This window comes from Aedes aegypti, chromosome 3 (assembly GCF_002204515.2).
Source record: "Aedes aegypti strain LVP_AGWG chromosome 3, AaegL5.0 Primary Assembly, whole genome shotgun sequence".
In the NCBI taxonomy this organism is placed as follows: domain Eukaryota; kingdom Metazoa; phylum Arthropoda; class Insecta; order Diptera; family Culicidae; genus Aedes; species Aedes aegypti.
Genome location: NC_035109.1, coordinates 161,673,176 through 161,697,642, shown reverse-complemented (window position 1 = coordinate 161,697,642; position 24,467 = coordinate 161,673,176). Strand labels below are relative to the sequence as shown.

The following is a 24,467-nucleotide window of genomic DNA, read 5'->3' as shown; positions in this document are numbered from 1 at the left end:
AAGATAAACGGATTTTCAACATCATTCGACATCAGTATCGTAATTTCTTCAATAAACCATATCTTCCATCCCAAAATAAGTGCCATTACGATAGCTTGAAAATTAAAGTTTTGCATAATGAAGACCATAAATATTCAAATATGCGTTCAGTCAGAGTGGACCAAGTGAAAATCTTGTGTACCGGTCAAAATATACTGGTCCGATGAGCGGGTTCTAGAATATTCCATACATACACCATAGACTTCTATCGGACGTTGAAATCGACTCAAAAAATGCAATAATCAATCAGTTTAGTGCTTTTCAACACTTGGTCCGCTCTGTCTTCACAGAAATTGTTGCATTTTCTGACCATCCAAATATGGAAAATGGCCAAAAATCATAATCAAATGCATCGAATTAAATAATATTTATAAATTTCTATTGATGGATGAGTAGAAGAATCATTCAATGTCGAAAAAGCTGATAAATCTCTTGAAACATTTTACATTTCCTCGCACTCCTCAGCGCGCTGATCATTTTCGCTGATATGGTAATAAGCACTTGGTCCTCTCTGACTGCACACTTTTATAGATTTTATGAATCATCCAAAGTAAATTTGTTACATATCTCTCGCAGTTTACAGCATTCATCAAATCTGGTCAAAGTGAAACGAAGGTAAGGTAATTCCTCATCAAATGAGAGAATAATCCAATTTTTCCAAGTTTTGTACTTGGTCCCCTCTGACTTAACGCCGATCAGATTAGAGTTTTTATTAAAAGTTTGGAAATTTTTCATGAATTTTTTTTTTGTAACAAATCATTTTATATTCGATGTTAGGTTTACCGCCTGTGCTCCTACAATTCTAAAATAAATCAAAAATACTTAGTTGAGAGCAATACAATATAAATTGTGTTAAATTTATGCATAAATATCACCGGTTTTGAATATTACACTAATTAAAAAAAGCTGGCATTCGATATTGCACTAAATGAATGAAGCATGCAAGAAACAACCAAATTATAAGCTTTGATACTTTAAGTTGTTTAATTGTTTTTTTTAGAAAGGATACTGGTAGCACTAGCTTTTGTATCGTCAATGTTATCGACTGAAAAGCAACGGGCAATCCTTGTTGAGCTGTCACGTCCTGTCCTAGCAGAAAAGTGTTAGTAAAAACATCCTACCATTTGCAGATAGATCCAATGTGTATTTGATCTTGAACGATATTTTTGGCAATTGGGAGGGTTTTACTCAATATTTCTGAGACTGTTCCAAATGTATGTGACTACTTTTCGCGACACTCCTTAAGTTCTTGTAAAAAGCTAAGGAGAAAATTTAAGTTTTGTACCAACTACAAAATCTAAACCGTGAATCCGTAAACAAACTGCTGTGACCAACAACCGAGTCATGGTTTTATAAATGCAGTTCTAAAAAAACTAAAAGCATAACCTCTCAATTGAATCAACAAATCCCAAACATTTGACACCTCATTTTACCGTATCTCTTCCTTAAAATGATTGACAAAACCGCTCGTGTCGAGTCGAAAGCGTACAAACTACTCAGCATCATCGAAGGTGAAGGTGAAAAATTGTTCAAAATGAAAAGAAAAAAAAAATCGAAACAGGATAACTAAATTGGTCCTTTTTGTGATGTTCGTTTCAGATTGTTCTTCGCTTCGGGGAATTGTTCTGAGTCGAGCGCTTTGCTCTTTGCTGCGCTGTGCGATGAAATAGATTTCCCGAAAGGGCATTGATTGTATGTACCGGGAATTGGTCGGTGAAATGTGCAACAAAAGAAACGACAGATGATGAAGACGAACCATCTTGCGAACCGCTTTGTTTTCAAACACCAAGGATAATCCTCAAGAAAGTAGCAAATCATTTCTCTTTTCAGTAAACATTTTTATTTGCCCTTGTTATGGTGGGTGTTGATTGCAACTAATGGAAGGATTCGATGATGAGTTTGAGATAACGACCAAATGAGTACATTTAACAAGTGCTTGGAATGGTTCCATTTTCTGAACCCTGTAGCAAACCCATGAGATCTTCAAGAGTGTAGTCTCCCAATAGCTCGTTGACTTCTGGTTTGATGTAACTCTCCAGGAACAATGAAACGTCCTCTTGATTTTCCCTCAGGTATTTTGGCACAACTGACTCAACGATTTTATTGAAGATCAGGTTAGTGAGTGGTAGGAAGAAAACGTGTTCGAATTTGGAATTCACAGATTTCACTGTTGGGTACAACTTAAACTCTTCGACAAGCAGCTTATCGCCATTCAATGCCACTTTAATTGATCCAGCTAGGCTCAAACCTGTAATAAATTTCCAAATCAATTGATATCAACTTTTATTTCCTTCAACAAACACTTACCATTGAAGTTGAATCCAAAATTTCCGCTCCTGTTGAATGGAATAAAACTCAAGGCTTTTCCTTGTGCCTTATACTTTCCAGTAGTTTTAATTGAGTGGAAAAGAAAACTGAAGTCTAATTTCAGCTTGAAGATCTGAAGATCAACGTTCACAACATCGAAATTGTTCATGTCATCAACAAATAAGTCGTTGATCTCTCCATCAAAGCTGAAAATATTTAACCACGTATCAGTATCGTATAGTTTAACATCTTAAATTTTAAATACTAACTACAGAAGTCCAGGTTTATCAATTTTGAATGCAGTGTGATTTAGCTCAAAAGGCACCAAAGCTGGAACTCCCAAGCTAGGAATCCCACAAGGCATAATGTTCTTGAATTGCTCGATCAATTCAATAAGAACGTCGTTTAAATTCAAACCTTCCAGTATTGAGGTGACAACATCTGCTTCATCACTCCGCTGTATACTAGCTGCACTTGTAAGTGAAACTACACTGAACAAAAGGGAAAGTCCTACTGTTAGATTCATTTTCGTTTTTTCCGCGATTGCACGCACTAGATTGAATGGCTGACAACTTTAAACTGGCTTCTCTCAAGGCTTTCGCTTAAATAGTTTATGACTATATCTGCTGTCCAACTTATAATCGATATAGGAGCATTGAAGTGTTTAATCTCGGCTGATAAGTTCGCGATTATTGTTTCAAAGAATTTTAACCCCTTGGAGTAAACTGTACAAAGGGATTTCATGAGCAGTGTCCGATATGCTGCAGCATGTGAATTTGAAGTGGCATTTGCACGAGTTTTGGGTGAAACCCCACGTGTAGCCATGATCCTAAATTTAAAGTACGGAAGCGCTTTCAGACGAACATTTAACTATGTTCAATGCATTCTGATTTTAATTAAGTACAATGCTTATCTGTAGTGTGCGGTGCAATAGCTAGAGTTTTATGTCAGATGCAATTGATCGGTGTTACAATGTTTTAGTGCCTTTGTCAAATTGTATGCATTTTTGAGCATGTTATGGTTGCAATCCAATCCATTAAAAAGGAAAAATAATTTAAACTGATTTAACAAATAAAACTTATAGCTCTAAATCATTTTTTTTTTTTAATTAAATTATTGTATCGGAGTACTCTGAAATGTATTATCCTGAATGCCATCACTCCGAATTCACAATGACTTCGCATGACGACAGTACAGCTGACTAATGATATTCGGGGTAATGTTCCTTTCGATGCAATAGCATTTGAGTTGAAAACAATCGTGATTATGAATTTTGGAGTCAGTAGATTGATACGATTGAAATGTCTTCAAATCTTTTCAAGAAATTCAATCGCTATAAAAATACCTGAGAAAACACATACTTTTTAAATTTCTTTATAATTATCATTTAAAACATCACATTTAGCGATTATTAACATTTCCTTTTTGTAGCAGTTCAATCACCTGCACGCATACCTGAAATTACGATATTATCAAACTTGAATGAACCAAAAATTTTCTTACACAGGGTTTAGTTTCTGTTCTAACCTTTTAGAAAATCCTTTCCGCAGAATATTCTATTGGTGAAAAATTTAAATACAGTTGTTTTTCGATCATACCACTGCTCAGTTTATCGCGCTTCATTTTGTCATCCTCGATTTAAACACGGTTTTCTTTTAGATTAAATCACACCATGATAATCATATGATTTTTATACATTTTACAATAAATGATAATCCTAAAACAACCCATACTTTCCTAATTCATGCATTTTATAAGTGTTTTTCATTCGATTCGCTCAATTTCTCAATTTCTCAATTTTATTGAAAACTGTATGGCTAGAAAACACAGCTTTATTATATCACGTTTCAGTCAATCACACTAAAATTTTGTAGATTCGTGATATAATCGAGAAATTACTGTATTCGAGTTTTAATATTTTATATGAACAAGTCCTAGATAAGCGACACATCAAAAAGAGTATGAGAATATCTACATTGTCATGAAAGCTTCTAGGAGACGTACTCGACTTTGGACGGGATGACTGAAGAAAAGCTCAGCTTCTATGTGCTTTCGTCATTCAGCTACTTTCAAGTCATGTAATTTTCTTTAAAAAAATAATTATAGCGGCTTTTGATTGCAACATGTTGAAGATTTGCAATGGAAATCTTTTGAAAGGAAAGGGAAAAACTACTTGAATATTTGATGAAAGGAAAACTATGTACTTAGAAATCAAATAATTATCCAATAATACCTGTAGGTTGAGAAACCGTTAGTTCTGAATTCTAGGCAGTCCCAAACAACTTGATTTTGATCGTGATATCAAAGCTTATAAAATGGCGTGAATTACTATCATCATCGTAACCATTTGAAAAATATGACAATGACTTATAAAAATATTCTTCTCTCTTTAACTCTTCCGTTAAATTTATCAACAAATAGTCCAGAAAATTCAAAATCCCATGCCAACTCAAAACAATGCAGAGCCGCACATGGTGTGCTGGAACACACATTTTATCGAACTTGGATGAACCTCCAATCTTTTTTCACTAAAAGTTAGCCTTAGTGGTCAAAATAAGCTTGCGGCATATTAAAAAATCTTTCATCGGTTAGCTATATTCGTCGCATTTATTCTTAATTTTACACAGGAAAAAGAATCTATGTAAATTTCAGCGTAGATTCATGCACATGAAAGGAATGCCAGATACTTCGAAAATGTACACGTCACATCTTGTAAAATAACTATAACATCATGTAACTCTCCGCGATACATCGTGCAATCTAGCATGGGCTCTAACCGATTACGTGACAATTCGCATAAATTGACATGATTTAGATTTACATGACACATCGTGTGACAGAAAGGATTTACATGACACATCGTGTGAAAATATGTGTCATGTAAATCCTTTCTGTGTATGACAAATGATTGTGGTGAAGACATCATGTCGATGTGACGTAATACAGCTCATTTATTCGAAATCAGGCACATCAAACCACACACATAATGTTCGCAATGAGTAATTCTCGCTGAAACCAGGCCGCCATCGGCACCCATCGTTAGAATTCCAATTTTATGTCACTGATCGCTAGTTTTCGATAAAACTGAAGGGTGGTCCTTTCTGTCTTCTCAAATTGGTGGACCCCTCGTACGCCAGCTAGCTGAACAGTTTGCGAAAAAGCCCATTTTTAGATAAATCTTGGGTATTTCTTCACGGGATATGTCTCATATTTTGCTTGGAACACATAGCAAACTTAGTGGCATCGTATAGAGAAAGTATATAGCTTTCTTTTAAACTTGAAAAATTTTTTGGCCATCTTGAATTTTGTGAGAAAAATCGAATTTTCACCATTAGCGCACCGCTAGTTTTGAATTCTGAAATCACCATCAGAAAACTGGAGAAAAATTGCGTAAGATAGCCTACAAAAACTAGGTGAGCAAATGTATTTACCCTATGATATGAACGATTTTCTAAATCATGTTCTACTATTTTGACGTATATGGCGAGTGTAATCAAAGAAACAAGTTTTCAATCGTTGGTGTATTATTTGAGACAGATGAAGAATAGGAGTATTAATTTGAGTGAAAAAATCTTGTTTTTAAGTAGTAGAATGAGTTTTCACCTTGTTAGCACTCAACATGTTGAATTTCAATGCTACCGTTACACTTATTCTTCTTCTTCTTATTCTTCTTTTTCCTCACGTTACGTCCCTACTGGAACAGAGCCAGCGCTTCAGCTTAACTAGTTTTAAAAACAAATTATCAAATAGGATTTTTTTAACGCTTATTTGCTACCTGAATGATTCTTCTGCATATCTTCGAGTTGTAAAATAGCATTATTTCTTTTATTTATTTGGTCTAAAACCATCGATACAAATAAACAATCAGTTGAACAGCTGAGATAAGATAAGAAAGATAGAATATGATTGTTTTTTTTTAACGGAGGCCTTATAATTCAACATGATGAGCACTGAGATGGTAAAAAATCATGCAACTGCTAAAAACCAAGATGGCGTCGAAAGCCAAGATGGCCGCCAGTTTTTCTAACCTCGAAATTATACACCTAAGTTTCGGCATTACGTCCACATAAGAACAAAACCTGCTTCTCATAATTCGATTTCGCTATTTTTCACATGCATGTTGGGCGGTACTAAAAACGATACTTTATGGCTTAGAAAATCAATGCACTTTTGTCAATGTTTTACGTTACAACTACAGATATTACCACAAGGCTTACTAATGTCCCGACACGCAATCTATAAACTTCATACAATGAACAATAATGCATAGGGTAAAAAAATGTTTGTTTAATACAATCAATGTTTTTTGACGGTGTTCATTTAGGCAGCGTCCATTTATTACGTAACGCTAAAATTTGAAATGTTTGACCCCCCCCCCCCTCCGTAACGTTTTTTGTATGTAAAATTTCAAATTTTTGTATGATCTGTAACGGTTGAGCCTACTCCCCCCTCCCCCTAGAGCGTTACGTAATTTGTGGATGCCGCCTTATTGAATTTATTTATTTATTATTACTGAATTCATAGATATATCGAAAAATTATTCTGTTGTCAGAATCGCATTAAAAAAGAAAATTCCTGTTTAATAACCTGGATTTATAACTAATAAAGCTGAGTATCAGGCTCGGTTCCAGTAGGGACGTAACGTCAGTATAATGAAGAATAATAAGAAGAAGAGTATACGTAACCTTTTTTTATTGATAGCCTCTAAATTCGACATGCTGAGTGCTATCAAGGTGAAAAATTAATTCTACTATCTAAAATCAAGATGGCATCAAAATCCAAGATGGCCGCCAGATTTTTTCACTAAAAATAATATTCTTATTCTTTACTCGACTCGAATAAAACGCCAAAGGTTGAAAACTTGTTTCTTTGTTGTACAAAAAATGATTTTTGTATTGATTGCACTCGCCATATACGTCAAAATCGTATAACATGATTTAGAAAATCGTTCATTTGATAGGGTAAATACCATTGCTCACCTAGTTTCTGTAACCTATCTTACGCAATTTTTCCTCAGCTTTCTGATGGTGATCTCAGAATTCAAAACTAGCGGTGCGCTAATGGTGAAAAATCGATTTTTCTAACAAAATTCAAGAATAAACGCTATATCCTTTCTCTATACGATGCCACTAAGTTTGCTATGTATTCCAAGCGAAATATGAGACATATCCCGTGAAGAAATACCCAAGATTTATCTAAAAATGGGCTTTCAGCTAGCGTGCGTACGAGGGGTCCACCAATTTGAGAAAACTGAAAGGACCACCCTTAAGTTTTATCGAAAACTAGCGATCAGTGACATAAAATTGGAATTCTAACGATGGGTGCCGATGGCGGCCTGGTTTCAGCGAGAATTGCTCCAATGCAAAATATATGAGTAGAAAGTGTATGCAGATTGCACAGAATTCGTGTCATGTTGAGCTTGAAACCATATTAAGACTATATAAACCATTAATAGTTAATCGTGTTATAGTAAACCCTCTTTCAAGACTTTTACGTACAAGCATATGAATAACGACTATATACTGCCATGTGCATTCCATATGTCTCTGTTTCTGGGATTTTGTATTCTGATTGGAGTCATAGTTTTCCAATCAGAATAGGAAATCCGAGAAATGGAGAGACATAAGCATACGTCAATATAAAAATACTGATTCGATTCAGCTATAATGATCCATTCCATAGGCATGGAAAAAATGTAGACTCCTGGCGGGAGAAAAAAACATGTTTAATTTGTGGTTACGTCAGAAAAAGTTATTGTTTCCTTATCCTTCGATTTTCATTGCAATTAATGATTTATTATCTTGTCACTTCTGTCAAGCATATTCCTTAAAACATTTTTGTCATTTAAAATACAGCTAACCAAAGGTTTCCTACAAACAATTATTACGGAAAAAACTCTAAAATAGTTTTAACAATATGATGAATGATTGTGGAAGTGTCCATAAAACACTAAGCTGAAACAAGCAGTCTATGTTCCAGTTGGAACATTTTACTAGAAAGAAGAAAACTTAAAGCATTCGTATGAATAGCTAAATATTCTGAAGTGGAAAGTAAAAATAAAATGCGGCATACCACCATGGGCAGGTCATATTGTGTGAGTGTACGTAGAAAACTTCGCCAAATTTGAAATACCTGATAATTCATCCATCTTATTATTATCTATTTGGTTAACATCAATTAGCTTTATAAAATCTCGCCAACAATATTTCGCCAACTCACTCGGTTTATGGCCGCTTCTCTCCATCCTTCACTGCGACCCAAGCTCTCCAGGTTCATGTGCACCTGGTCAATCCACCTAGCTCGCTGCGCCCCACGCTTTCTTGTTCCGACCGGATTCGTGGCGACACCATCTTAACAGGGCTGTTGTTCGGCATTCTTGCAACATGCCCTGCTCAGCATATCCTTCCAGCTTTAGCCTCCTTCAGGATACTGGGTTCGCCGTAGAGTTGAGCGAGCTCGTGGTTCATCCTTCGCCGCCACATGCCGTTTTTCTGCACGCCGCCAAAGATTCTCTTCGAGAATAGCCCGCTTTTCAAATCCGTAGAAGACTACCAGTTTCCCGACATACATTGTTGTCAGCCGTCAGCAAGGATCCAAGGTAGATGAACTCGTCCACCACCTCGAAGGTATCCCCGTCTATCGTGACACTGCTTTTTAGGCGGGCCCTGTTGCGCTCAGTTTCTCGGCACTCGCCAAGGGCGCCAGCCTTCAAGAGGGCGCCGAAACCCTGGTGCATTTAATATTTTTCTTTGAAGTTACAGTTTCGAGTTAAAATCGTAGGCATAATAATGGAAACTGGAGGAATATTTTAGTGACGTTGTAAGGACATTGTGAACCTACTTTGAAGCGTTTGCTTTTCGTGTTTGTTTTTTCTGTATCGCTGTCAGCCGTTATGCTGTCAGTCTGGGTAAGTCCGGTACAATGCTGTCACTTGTAGAAATTGTCCATAGACAACAACCAACAAAACGACACCTAGTGGTTGAGCATGTAAAACCAAAGGAATATTCCTAAATTCCTATCTATTGGACAGCAAATGCCTTATTGCGTCGTAGAGAATGAATCGGGCATTATAGTCCAAATAATAGCGAGAATTGACGATTTAGATAAGGCATCTCTCTTAAATTGAACAATAGATGGGATTTGCGCTGCAGCGATTAGGATCAGCCCAATCTTACTCGCGTCGGTTTCATCATTCTTGTTGAGTGTTTAGTACCTATCAGTCGAACTTTTTGAAAGTGAAATTGAAAATTATTGGAAGTAAATTTTAGTGACTTATACTAAACTCGAAGTAAGTTTGCGTCCGTTTTAGTCTATTTAAATAGTTTTAAATGTTTAATTTGAATTAAACAATTTTTTTATTATTAATTAATTTAATTAATTTAATTAATTTGAATTTCTGTGTTTAGCAAATCAATTTGTCGAGTGTGAACGAAATTGGTAGAAAGTTACCATTATTGTTAAAGTGAGTGTTGAATTCAAGTCCTAAATTCAGGTAAGCCTATTTGATTAACATGCAAGTGAGCTAATAAGTGAAATTATCCGCGTTGAGCAGGACAACCGAGCCCAGTCAACGTGGGCGGTTAGTGCGGAGTCACTGCAATCCAGCGACCACGTGATCGTTATACTACCCCAGTCTACCAAACCGACGCCTACTAGACGCCGTCCGATCTAGTGTGAAGCGTAAGCCACATCTCGTCGCATTGGTGTCGCAATAGTCGTGCAACGAAACATTCTGTGTATCACGACTCGCAAGTCAATCAGTCGCGTGGCGCAGGTCGTGCCATATCTAACGGCCATCACTCCACAGTGCTAGGGGATATCTGTAGCCCGAGAAACGTCGCCAGCGCGCGAGTCTAATCAGTGGCGCGAGTTGTTGGATGCAACATTTTAGGTGAGTCACACTGGTTGGTCGACTTTCGTCTCGCAACATCCGTTGGTGGACTGCTTGTTTATTAAATTTCGACGTGGACCCAGACAACCATAAGTCGCATTACAGTTTACGAACAAAGTCGCTTATTTTTACAAATTGCATCACATCCGCATTGCATGGTGGATGAAATCTTTTGATTGATGGGTTTCCTCGCATAAAACGCTTTTATATGAGTTCATATGTACATTTTGTTTCGTTCCGCATACTCGTACAAAGTAAGTCGGATCAATCCGTAGCAGCTGTCAAATTTATTTTGTTATCATAAATTAAGTCGCATAAGAGTAGAGGTTAGTTCGCAAGAAAATCGACACACTCGCATTGCATGTTATTGTACATCATATAAAATATGCACGTATATCGCCTCCACTTTTGTACGCATAAGGCCTTTTCGCGACATCTTATGCGTGAAACATTTCACATATATGCATCGCATAACGCAAAAGGTGATTTCATTATACGTACATTTTGGTTGTCTGGGGATTGTCACCGTGGTGCGAAAGGGCATCCGTCGCGGGATCTCGAAAGAAGAAAGGTCAGATCTGTCCTTTTTAGTTGCTCACAAGTCAGAAGCTAGAAAGAGTTGTAAATTTAAAACGTGACGTCACACACGGTTAGGAAATTAGGCTTTCCTAAATTTCATAAAATCTTTTCTGAAATCTTCTCGATCATTTCTCAATAAATTGATCGCTTTGTACTTTCGCGTTCGCAACTTAAATTTTGAAATAAAACGTTTACTTCTAGTTTAGAACACACTCCATTTTGCCTACGTCACGGATTCTTTTAAAATAGATTTAAGATTGGATTTTTCTTATTAGTTGCTAAGCTTATTCTTCTTTGTTTGATATTTGAGAGTTGTAAATATTTGCTTTAGTTTTAAGTGAGAAATTGATGTTGGTAAGTTTTAATCGGTTTATTGCCTACGACGTTTTGGGTTTGTTAAAGTGCGACTTCGGTTCGTTTCAATAATTGACCTGCCCTGAGGAAGGCAGTCTCGTCCGGGTAATTTAGCAGAGCTGTCGGTCCTTCTTTAAGAAGGTGGCGCTTAAGCCGGCAGCTTAAGGAACGGAGAAGATCGTTACAACGTTTATTAATATTAACAGAAAACTTCGCATAAAATAATAAAGGTTAAATAAATTGAATAATTTAAAGAGTAAATCTTTAAATTATCAATATAAAATAAGTAGAAAACATTTCAAATGTGTTTAACACTAAAGTTTTAGCACACTATTCTATGTTTAAATAACCATTTCTGTTCAAAAATAAATTTTTGAACTTTAATACTGAGTGTTTAACACATAAATATAATATGTGGTGTTCCATTTGAGATTCTCAACCTTACTGAAATACAAACTAAATTATTTATTGTTATATTTGCTTGCAAATGAAACATTTTAAACAACATTCGAATACGAATGAATGTACCATTTTTTTCTAACGGCAGGAAAGGGTTTTCCCTGCACAAATACGTTGCGTGCAACAACCAACGCAAAAATATATGAATGTTACATGGGTTGCATATCTCTAGGCGGTTGCACTGCGGAAACGAGGTAAAAGTGGTGAGGATACAATTACCCCACAGTTACAGATCAACTAAGAGTCATTTAAAAGAAAATATGCAAAAAGTTAGTGATGCGCCGAAACAGGGTTAATTTTGTAGATGTAGATCAGTGGGAGAGGAGAACCCTTATAATGGATCAAATCGAGTCATATTATGGAACAGTACATTTTACCAGCAAATTATCTATGAGGTAAACGAGTGGTGTGTTAGTAAAGTTTTGGCGTTTCTTTCGGAATCGTCTTATAGGGTAGGTGTACCAGTTTTGGCCACCCTAAGGAAAAATATTGTTTAAACATAAATCAAACGACCTTTGGTTACAGTCAATAAGGTACCCCGGGGCAAGTGAGAATCCGGGGTAAGTGGGGCGTTTTGTCATAGCTCAACTAGGAAAAGTTTTTCATGGGGGTATTCTTTTAGAAAGTTGAAGATACAATGACAAGGAATGTATTTAGTACCTACTAAACATATTGTTATTTTTATTACCATGTGATTCATGTAACAGTTGTCAGTTCAGCGCCATTTTCAACTTGCATGACAATTTGTGACACGTTTCACGTCTTGCATTGACTCGCAAAAAATAAATTTGTTTTAAATCGAATTTCCATCAGTAAACTATAATTTTTAGTACTATTACAAGCTGCTAACGATAAACCAGTATTTTGTTTTCGTTGCATATGAAATTTTCGATGGTCTATCTTACCCCAAAATATATTTGTACCTGGGGTAAGTGGAACCTATCAAAACAATAACCAGAATCAAAACTTTTCGTACACTTTTCATACATTTTGCTAGAGAGTAGCACTTAAACATTCAAACAAATGATTTTTATCAAAAAAGATCAACCTCAAATTACGTAATTGCATAGAAGGGAGAAGAAAAGTGTTGTTATTCTTTAGTTTTTAATTGATTTTTTATTTTTGAAATACGACTTCAAACTTGAACAAACACACAGCTGAAATTTGAAATGCATCATGAGAATGATTACTTTTCTATGTTATTTGAACTTTATTTGTTATTTCTACCATATAATAACAAAACATATTTATAATATATTATTTATGTTTATGTGTATATTTTAATAAACAACTAATAAATGATATGTTTTGAACATGCTTAAATCTTCTTTATGCTTTTATTGAGGAATTTTCAGTTAATATTAAATGTGAGGTGACATACTATTAAATAAAGGGTTTCTTCCTAAAACGTAACGTATTTTATGGTTGATCCCTTATGTATATCAAATATGTACTTAAAATTAAAAATCTATGACTTATCAATCCTATTATTGTAATGGTTGACTTACTGATGTGAATTGACGCATGAAACTAGATGTGTCCCGCTTGCCCCGCTTAGCGAGGTAACTGCGTCCATTGACTCATTCTAAAACTTTCTTCCAAGGTTTTTACAATTTCGAAATTATTCGATTAGTTTCATGCATACACCAGCAAATATGTTGCCAAAACGTGATTGTGCTGTTGGATTTGAAAAATATTGACATTTGAAAATTTTATTGAACAATTAGTTTGAACTATCGTTTTTTTTCGTTTCCACTTGCCGCGCGGTACCTTACATTGAACGAAAGCTTTCAATCCATACTCAGCTAGGAAAACATCAAAACTAATCAGAAACTTTGTTTTTGTACTTAAAATGGGGGTGGCGAATACTGGACCACTTGCACCAGTATTCGCCACGATTTCAATTTCGGTTCCTGAATTCGCCACCTACGTTGATTTCTTATGGAGGGTGGCGAATCAGGCGAACCATGGCGAGAAATAGGTGCAAAGGAGCAAACATTTTAGGGAAATGATTTTTTTCTATTATTTTCTGAGAAAATTTTGTGGTTTCTAAAAATGTTTCCGTATTATGTTAAAGCAATTTAGCGAACACTAAACAATTGGCAACCATATATGTCGTAAAACGGTATATAAACCAGGTTGGCGAATAACTGGAACATGGCGAATACCGGTACATCTTCCCTATTTGATTTATAACTGTGGTACCGTAAATTCGAGTGAAATTGAACAGTAGGGTGAAATTGATCGCCATGTCACGCGATTTTATTTATTGCCAATAGTCCACCGAAATCAATCGAACCTGTTTGAACGTTGTTTGTCTTAAATATTGTCGAATTGTATGTAGTCATGTTTTTTTGTGTGAAGACATTCCTTCCTTGTATGAAAATAATATGAAATTCCAGAATCTCTTTTCTTTTTTATTGAATTTCGGGGAGGGATTATTAGAGTATGTTTGAAAGAAAAAAAAAACACCATTTGAATTTTAATACTTCACTTTTTGCAAAAAAATAAAACATTAAAATCACTAGTAAGGTGAGCTGTTGCTGGAGTTAAATAGAGCCCCAATGGAAAACCCTCTTTCTCCATTTTTAAGTAAGATTTTTATGGCAAATTTAGAGAAACATCTAGAAGTTCCAGTTCCCTGAAATCTGGTGGAGATGTTTTGAGAATGGTTAAAAACACATCTTACTTTAAACTCTAGTAACAATTAATAAGGCTCACAAAAACATTGAATTCACTTACGGAATGGAACATGATAACAAACTGCATTTTTTGTACTTACTTATTGTAAAGGAATAATCATCACACCCCCTTTGAAATCTAACACTCAACGTATTATTCCAAATACATTAAATCACTCACACCAACACAAAATGTCTTCCTTCAATCACATGATACATCGAATGCTAACAATCCCCCTCAGTGAAACTGGTAGAAGAAAGGAACTCAAACATTTTTGAAACAGGACAATTATACGGTTACACAAGACAAACAATACAACAACTCATTGACAAAAGAACACGAGAACAATACAGACGTTCACTTACTACTCTGACACAATAACAACCAACACTCAAACGTATAGTCGTCAACTACAACGGTGAAACAAAAAAACTACGCTCAATCCTACGAAGGTTTGGCTTTGAGTTAGTTTTTACCAGTAGAAACAACCAACTCCAAACTCTCCTAGGTTCAACAAAAAAAACCAAATTGATAGTTTATATAAATCAGGCGTTTACCAAATTACATACGACCACTGTAACCAAATTTACAAACAAAACGCACTCTCAATACACTTCCAGAAAGTAGCTTACACAGCGCAACAAAAATGACATGTTTGCGTGTCTCAAGGATCAAATTATGTGTCCCAAATCTTTAGATTTGGGGTTGCTGAATCTAATGCCGTTCTCAGAAATTTTCCAACACGTCAGGATTTTTAGCTACAGGTCGCCAAAGTTGTTTAAAACACTGGTTAATGAATACATGAAATTTAAGGTATGTTTTATCAAAAATTTTACGTGATCAAATCCATCAAACATGCAAAATAGGACTTCAACTTTCATTTTAGATATAATTTGGTTGAAATCACACGATTAAATTTTGATTAAATCGATTTTTTCAACATACAAACAGTCTCCATACAAAACTCTTCGTTCTCTTATATGGAAAAATACAATAATTCTACAAATACAATTTTCTAAATCATCAAAAAATAACTTTTGAGAATCAAAAATATTATGAACTTTGTTGATAATAATGATAATAATGATAATAATACACGTGAAGTATGAGTTCTGAGGCAAATAAAGCAAATAAATTACCTTACAAGCTGGCAAACTTGCATGCAAGTTGGCTGAAATAGTCAAATCTAGTATTTTCAACATTCAATATCTCAAAAACTAGACGTGTTATGATGTTTCTGAAAACGGCAATGTATTCAGCAATCATTAACCCCTCTACCGGCAGCTTCATTTTTTACCGCAAAATAAATATTCAAACCGTTATAACTTTTTTGTTTTTCAATATTTTCGCACCATTTTTTCACAAGTTCTCAAAAACTCTTCTAGTTTAGAAATCAGTGTCGATATTAATTATTGATCATCTGGTTTTAAAGATATTCCGATGTTCCTTGGGGGACCGACAAAACGCACAAGTAAACGACTTTTTACTTTTTACGTCTGGGTCTATAACTCGATATATTCTATAACTCGATGGATTTTTCAGTCCCTTCAAATTCCAATACATCATGCTCTCCATAAGTCGATATTTCTATAACTCTATGTCTCCATTAGTCGATGTCACGTGTGAGGAAAATTTCCTTCCATAAATCGATATCTAGGAGAAGTGTACCAGTTATGGCCATACGTGAAATTTTGATAACTTTCACATTTTAAATCTTTTTGAATGTTTTAACATCAAGATATATCTTGATGTTAACACACATAAATTTTCAAAATTTGAAGACATTAGAGTAATCATGTATGGCGAAATAGGGAATCACTATGTCCATAGCTAGTACACCTACCCTATCTAAAAATCTTTTTATACAGAGAAACATGGACCACTTCTGGTTCGGAAGTGAATATAGACTTGCAAGTTGTAACGAAAGTTAAAAAACATGAAAATAAAAATGCAGTCGACTTTCCACGTATCGATGTTTTATATCTCGATATCTCTTCCTATGTCGATGATTTTTTCGATCTCTTCATTCTGCATACATTTTCACTTTCCGTATCTCGATATCCTCTATATCTCCATATCTCCCTATCTCAATGTGTTCCTAGCTGATTTTTGTTCCAGATTTTCTCTATGTATGTCGATATGCCCATTTAAGTCGATGGTCCCTTGAATATCGAGTTATGGAGAATCGACTGTATTATGTTTTTTTATATATTTAGAGCGATGCAGGTGTCCGTTACATGGGGGTTCGTGGACGGTGGTGGTAATCTTATCTCAGAAATAGCAATCGGGAACAGCAATGCAACAGATAAGAGCAGATAAGCTTCCAGAAATCAACGACAATAAAACAATTAACATTTGTGTTTTGCGAAAATTCATTTATCGTTCAACAGTTCGTTTGTGCCTGTATCATAATGGTCAACTGTACATTGTTTGAAAATTTTAACCAGCTCTTGGGAATAGGAGATTCAACAAATCTTCCATTGTTCTTGTAGCGAGGAAACGGTTGGCCATGGGGAAAATTGCTGCTGAAAGCAAATTGGACATTCCTTCCGGGAAGTTTCTAAAGATTGAAGGAACAATGTCCTGAATAACTTCGTTCAGCAAATCGGATAAGTCTCCACCCAGAAGCATGCCTTCAATATTTGTCTGAAAGCATAAAATTAAAATATCATGGAAATGAATCAGTGGTGCAGTTTTGTTCTCCAACCTCAAGTGAGTCGATCATAAGCTGAATCGTAAAATCAGTGAGAGTTAACATTCCTTCGCCGTTGTCTCCAATGGTAGCCGCGCCAGTCAAATGTACACCCTTAGGTCTGATGAAGAAATTACCGATACCGAACAGTGGAATCAAGCCATACATTCGGCCATTCATATCGTAGAATCCACTGATTGTTATTTCGTCGTCATAACGGAATTCAAATGGAAAACGCAACGATAACAGATCAACCTGCAAGCGCCCTTGGAACTCATCTAATCCCTCGATGCGAATAGGAGTGAATCTAGTATCGAACCTGTAAAAATAGAAAAGCATATTCGTGGTTGATTTTGAAACTTTAAATTTAACTCACTCAAAGAGCCCTCCAAACGACACATTGATGAACAGATCCTCATTGAAATATGGGGCCAGAACGGGCATGCCCGTTTCAGGATTTCCTGTGCGCATCAGTTGTCGAATGTTTTCCAAAATTCTTCGTAAAGCAGCATCAACGATTATTCCTTGACCGGAGACATCTGGAACAAATTGAGGCTAAATTTAAGAATTAAAACCCAACAAATTTCAACTGTATTTTACCATTTACACCCACAGCCATTAAGGCTAGGAGTATCGCAGAAACAATTTTAAGGTTCATCTTCTACAAAAAAAAAACCAAAAAAATATATACAAAATATTCTGTTCCGCAAGAAAATGTCGTTATAAATCGCAATTACCTTGATTGGTTGACTAACGATTGGCGAATGCCATGAAAACGTCTCAACTCAATCTTCGTTTCGCTGAAAATAAAGGTTCACATTTTAATCAGCACAATAAAATCCCTGATTACTAGCAACAGCTGGCCAAAATCTGTATTACCTACTGTATTATCATATCGAATGGAGGCATGGATTGTAACTTATCTTCATAGATTTCGCGAATTGAAATTTTCATACAAACATATGCCTCTGTTAAGCACAAACTTTATGCATAATAAATTTTTGTTTACACCATCATCTTATGATCGCCAATTTGCACAAACTTTGAGGTTCCTAGAGATTAAAAAATGAATAAAAAATATGTTGGACAACGCAAATTAAAAATGCTTTCCGACGATTCGGCTCGATTGGAACCTTTATCAAAAGCTGAATCTGTTTTTTAGTAATTTCGGTTTAACTAAACTTTACATTACACTCCTGCTCAAGCACTTTGACCATTTGCAATGGATTCAATGTACCTGATCTCATAATGTTCGTAACACCTACAGTTTTAAAGAAAAAACATGGATGGATAACAAATTTTTATTTTTCATGGAAATTCATTTATTTTTATTTCACAATAATTGATTGCATCAAACTATGCTCAGAATGTACATAATTTCTTCATTCATTCACATCATCGAAATTTTCACAAAATCCCATAATTCCAATGAAATTCATTTTTTTCTCTCTGCCTTTCAAAGTCTGAGTATAGATTTTAATTATGCCTGTTGTTATTATGCCTTGTTTCTCCTTTTTCATCTCACTAACGTTACGTCCCAACTGCGACAAAGTCAGCTTACGTGTTCTAATGATTCATATAAACTGAAACCATGTTTGCCATTTGCATATCATGTGACAAGCACGAAGAAAGATATTGGCGCATTTGCTCAAAAGGGCACGTGGAATTCCCCAGAGGAAAGGAATCACCGCTCATTCACTCACTGTTATGTTGCAGTGTTTCATCAAACACGGTTTTTTTTACGTTAGGGGCGATCCATTAATTACGTAAGACAATTTTTGAGGTTTTCCAACCCCCCCTCCCCCCATGGTAAGATTTTTTGTATGAAAATTAAAAATGAATTGTATGGCGCGTAAGAAATCTCATACCCCCCCTCCCCCTATAAACCCTTACGTAATTAATGGATAGCCCCTTAACTACGTCTTACGGCAATATACTTGGTGTGAATTAAAAATCCAAAATATTGCCACCGTCTCGAAATTATGTAAGATTTTGAATACTAATAATTCAGCCATTTACCGGAAGATATTCAATATTTTCCCACCAATCGGTCGGGAATTTATACAACATTTTAGGGGGACTGGGGGTAGTTTGCCCACGTTAAGGAGAACAGCGATTTTAGATGTGAAAAACATTATTTTATGCTCTTTTTAAATTATGGTCGGATAGACAAACATGTTTTCTACCCAATAGTAGAAACAGCTATCCATTTTAACTTATCTGAGGTTTATAAATTAAGTTTTAAAAAATGCTTGCTTAACTGCATATGTATTGTTTTGCGGGGTAAAATGCCCCGCTTCAGTCCGGCGTTAGCCATGCTGTAAACGTACGCACACAATCATGCTTGTTTATAGGTTGCATACATCCGGGCGTTTGTTCAGATGTTATTGTTCAATAATAGTATACATGCTGATGCAAAAAATGTGCATTTGTAAGGTTCCAATTTTTGCGTAACTTCAACGTGGCATTACATTTGGTAGAATTTGAATTCAAACGGCTGTTTTGGTGTTATGAAATAGGGGTGGGCGTTTTGCCCCCAGAGTTGATTAAAGTTTAGGTCCTTCAATAAGCTTTTTGAGGGCAAATTTAACATATGTTTTGCACGTAATACAAACTATGACAGTGCACAAGTTGGCTCTCGGCAATAGTTTTAGAAATTTGGTTATTTATCGACCTAAAACATGACATTGAAAATCGCACAAAATTGCAACGAAAACAGCGAAAAAACGTTTTTATACGATTTTATCGATTTGGTTGAGAAAAACACATAAAAACATATTAGGTAAAGCATTTTTATCAATTTTCTATGATCTAGGGTGAAAAAAAGCATTCTAAAACACACCGTTCATCCAAATCGATGGTGGCGCGTTTTGCCCCCTATGGGCATATTACCCCCAGTTCCCCTACCTAAATTAATAAAACTTTTGATTTTTGACGATAGACTGTCGAAAATTGTGAAAATGTCGACCCTTTTCTTACACAACCAAACACGTTCAAACACGTGGGTTGGGAAGCACACTATAAAAGCAGACCAGTTTCTGCTTCTTCGTTCATTCTTCTTTCGACGTTAACTACGTCTTACGGCAATATACTGGGTGTCAATTGAAAATCTATAATGTTGCGACCGTTACGATATTATGTTAGAGTTTGAACTAAAGGAAGGCTGCAACTATGATCAGGTATCAGAAGGCCGGCTCCAAAGGCACGTTCCCCACCAGTTGGGAGATTTGTGCCATCGCCATATTTGAGCCTATTTCATCATCTACCCGATGGGAGAGGAAAGGGAAGGGAAAGATGGGAGGAAATAGGAGTGGGGTCCCTTGAAGAGGGAAGATCGCATAAGCGAAATGAGAGCATGTAGCTCCATACCACAATGGGTTCGAACAGCGCCCTAAAAAGGGTACTGCAAAACGCATGAGCGTAAAGAGAGCCTATAGCTCATTACCACAGCGGGTTAAGAATAACAGGATGTCCTGAAGATTCAGGCTTCTGTATTCAGTTTCACTTAATAAGTGTTTACCAAGTAATTGGAATCGCATTTGCGCAAAAACTGGACAGTTACATATCAGGTGATACGAAGTTCCATAATCGGAGTCACAACTATCACACACAAATGAGTCAGCACGCTGAATATTTGCCATGTGATAGTTGAGTCGGCAGTGGCCTGTCAACGCTCTGACCAAGAGACTGCAATTCTGCTTTGACAGATTTGTTAAATACTTCGCCACCTTTGGAGATGGCTCAGTAATATACAATTTTGTTTGACGACACGACTCCAAACTATTCCAATATTGCTTGTGCTGAGTTGCCGCCCAAGAGTTTATCTGAAGCTTCACCCAGCACTTCGAAATTGGAATAGCCGGCTCAGGGCCAATGAAGTCATGCGATGCTCCATCGCGAGCTAGCTCATCAGCCAATTCATTTCCAGCGATGGAAGAATGACCGTATACAAGGCTTACAGAGTTGACTGAATTCAGTTCCTCAATTTGAGTTCGACATGCGATAACAAGCTTCGACCTTGAGTTGGCCGAAGCGAGAGCTTTTATAGCAGCCTGACTATCTGAACAGAAGTATATGACTTTACCCATTACGCGCTGTTGAAGTGCTGATTGCACTCCACACATAAGAGCAAATATTTCCGCCTGAAAAACGGTGCAGTTTCTACCAAGTGAGTAAAACTGATTCAGCCTTAGCTCACGAGAATATACTCCTGCACCAGCTCTACCTTCAAGAAGGGAGCCATCAGTGTAACATACTATATTGTTTGATATACTTCTTTCCAAATAGCCAGACGTCCACTCTTCCCGTGAAGGGAATTGTGTGATAAATGTCCTGTAAGGAAAGTTACAAGCAATTGTGAGATCACTTGGAGCAAGGACAATTTTGTCCCAATTCACCAAGAGTGGAAACAACGAAGTGTGTGTAGATCTACGATTCACTGGATTTTTTTCCAGTAGATCCAGTACCCATAAACGGTAAGAGCAAGAAAGTGCTTCTTGTTTAAGATATATGTGTAGTGGCGCAACGTCGAAAAGGGCCTCGAGCGCTGCTGTGGGAGTTGTAGAGAACGCACCAGACATCGCCATCAAGCACATCCTTTGGAGATGGCCCAATTTTGATTGGATTGTTCTCACTTCGCCCTTTTGCCACCACACAAGACATCCATATGCCAATATTGGTCGAACAACTGTTGTGTAAATCCATTTGATATATTTGGGTTTGAGGCCCCAAGTTTTACCAAAGGTTCGCCGGCATTGACCGAAGGCCATACAAGCTTTTTTTACACTGAAATCAATGTGAGCTGTCCATAAAAGTTTGGAATCTAGAATGACTCCGACATACTTTACTTGATCAGTCACATTAATCTCAGTGCCAAAAAGACATAAAGGTCGAATTCCATCGCGGTTTCGTCTTTCCGTAAAAAGAACAATAGATGTTTTATTCGGGTTAACCGAAAGGCCATATTGGCGACACCAACTCTCGACTACCTGAAGAGCACTTTGCATCAGGTCGAATAGGGTGCTTATGCACATACCAACTATCAGAGCTAGATAGTCGTCGGCAAATCCATAAGTTGGAAAACCGCAATTATTGAGTTGCCTCAATAGCGTATCTGCTACGAGATTCCACAAAAGTGGTGACAAGACTCCCCCTTGGGGGCATCCGCAAACACTCAATTTTCGAATCGCTGCTTGACGCAATGTCGAGAAGAGATGTCGGTTTTTGAGCATTTGATGAATCCAATTGGTAATCATTGTAGGTAGCCCATGGTTTCGTGCGGCTTCCAATATGGCATCGAAAGACACGTTATCAAAGGCACCCTCAATATCCAAGAAAACACCCAAGCACGATTGCTTCTGAGCGAATGCTTTCTCGATATCGTATACAACTTTGTGTAAAAGAGTCACAGTGGACTTTCCAGATTGGTAAGCATGTTGATTCACATGAAGAGGCATGTTTGCCAAATAAACATCACGGATGTGATGATCGATAATGCGTTCCAGACATTTCAGAAGAAAAGAGGTCAGACTGATTGGTCTAAAACTCTTCGCTTCCTCATACGACGCACGTCCTCCTTTTGGGATAAACTTTACAGTAATATCACGCCAGGATTTGGGAATGTACCCGGTAGCAAAACTGCTTACAAGTAGCTTTTTCAAAACATGTTTGATAGATTCAAATCCCTTTTGGAGCAGAACAGGATAAATCCCATCCGCTCCTGGATATTTGAAAGGAGCAAAACTATTAAGTGCCCATTGAATCGATTCAGTAGTTACGATACTGCGAGCCGAGGCCATTTGGTTCATCCGTAGATGCTATGTCCACACATCCGGGGAAGTGTGTATTGAATAAACATTCTAAAACTTCTTCATCGGAAGAAGTAAAGTCACCATTAGGTAAGCGAATTTCGTTCACTTGGAAATCCTTAGATTTTGCAAGAATTTTGTTCAACCGACTGACTTCACTCAAACTGGAAACATTTGTACAAAGGTTTTTCCAGCCGGATCGTTCAGCAGAACGAAGAGCCTTCTTGTAAGCCTTGCGAGCTGACTTGAACGACTCTGATCCAGCTGAACGGCGCCTGTTCCAACTCCTTCTACATTGTTTCCTGAGTCTAGTCAGATCGGAATTCCACCATGGGGTCCCTCTTGTAGTCTTTACAGACCGCAGAGGACATGCTTCTTCAAAAGCTTCCATAATGTAGGATGTTGTAGTATCAACGGCATCATCCAGATCACTTGGATTTTCAATGGACGGAGAATATCCATGAAATTTGGTCGCAACCAATTCAATGTAGAGTTCCCAGTTTGTTGACCGGGGATTCCTAAAACGCAAAGTCTGCGCAGTTACATTTGAATGTTCAAAGAAGATGTAGCGATGATCAGATAATGATTCCTCATCTGATACATGCCAATTCGTCAACTCGTGACTGATTCTATTCGAGCAGAGCGTTATGTCTAACACTTCTTCTCTATTAGAAACCATGAAGGTTGGGCGATTGCCTATGTTAAGTAATCCAAGGTCTGTACTACTTAAGTATTCCATCAGACTGGAGCCTCTCAAATTGATATCCGAGCTGCCCCAGATGATGTGATGAGCATTGGCATCACTGCCCACAATCAGCGGAAGGCCTTTTGTTACGCAGTGTACGACAACTCGTTTGAAGTCATCCGTTGGGGATGGTTCATCATGTGGTAAATATACCGAACAATAGACGTATTTCCTGTTGAGGTTACCAACAGAAACATCAATTGTGACAGCACATACATCTCTGGTCGTCAACTCAGAAATGAGTGTAGCAACGATTGCTTTATTTACGAGCACGCATGCGCGGGGCATGGAGCGCGAGTTTGCCATTTCAAGCTTGCTAAAAGTAGCAAAAACTGGGTCCACAAGGTTACCTAGATAGAAGTTCCCTCTACGAAAGTAGGGTTCTTGAACTAGCGCCACTTGGGCTGCACCATTTTGCATGAGTCTGCAAAGATTGATCGTTGCTGTTCTTTTATGCTGAAGATTGATCTGAGCTAACCTAACCGTAGCCACTACCCAAACTAGGCAGGATTAAGCTTTTTGCAATCTCAGCACGAAAAAGACCAGCAACGAAAAAACCAGATCGGTATCTATTTAAAGTCGCCAAAGGCGAAAGAGCACAGAATACACTGTGTAAAACGCATAATGCGAATCCATATAGGTGATAATTTAAATTAAATGTCAACATATTCATAATCCCACCCTTATTAAGCCTCAAGATAGAGACTGAAGAAGGGCAGCCGCTTATCTCGGAGAAACACAAGGTCACCTGCACCATTGCTCCGGGTAGCACAGGAAGGACTCAATACTGTGGAGGGCGCCCTGGTACCCCACAGGCTCCGTTTGCGGTTAGGTTTTATTTAGACCCCCCTAACCATTCATTCTTAGGCACGGTACGCATCACACCATAAATTAGGGGTCACCTGTGAGGTG

At 37.0% G+C, this 24,467-nt stretch overlaps 3 protein-coding genes across 3 annotated transcripts in view; 1 reads left to right on the top strand and 2 right to left on the bottom strand.

Moving 5' to 3' along the window:
- Window positions 1–24,467, top strand: part of LOC5578456 (acetylcholinesterase) — a 385,351-nt gene that overhangs the window by 173,733 nt on the left and 187,151 nt on the right. The gene's annotated exons all lie outside the window — the stretch shown is intronic.
- LOC5578455 lies at window positions 1,857–2,963 on the bottom strand. Its single transcript, XM_001656926.2, has 3 exons — window positions 2,616–2,963; window positions 2,347–2,552; window positions 1,857–2,287 (listed from the first exon to the last, which is right to left on the bottom strand). The coding sequence occupies exons 1-3, from the start codon at window positions 2,870–2,872 to the stop codon at window positions 1,965–1,967; spliced, it is 786 nt and encodes a 261-aa protein (XP_001656976.1). The 5' UTR covers window positions 2,873–2,963; the 3' UTR covers window positions 1,857–1,964.
- LOC110678441 lies at window positions 16,666–17,862 on the bottom strand. Its single transcript, XM_021851343.1, has 5 exons — window positions 17,741–17,862; window positions 17,604–17,664; window positions 17,380–17,542; window positions 17,019–17,322; window positions 16,666–16,957 (listed from the first exon to the last, which is right to left on the bottom strand). The coding sequence occupies exons 2-5, from the start codon at window positions 17,659–17,661 to the stop codon at window positions 16,751–16,753; spliced, it is 732 nt and encodes a 243-aa protein (XP_021707035.1). The 5' UTR covers window positions 17,662–17,664; window positions 17,741–17,862; the 3' UTR covers window positions 16,666–16,750.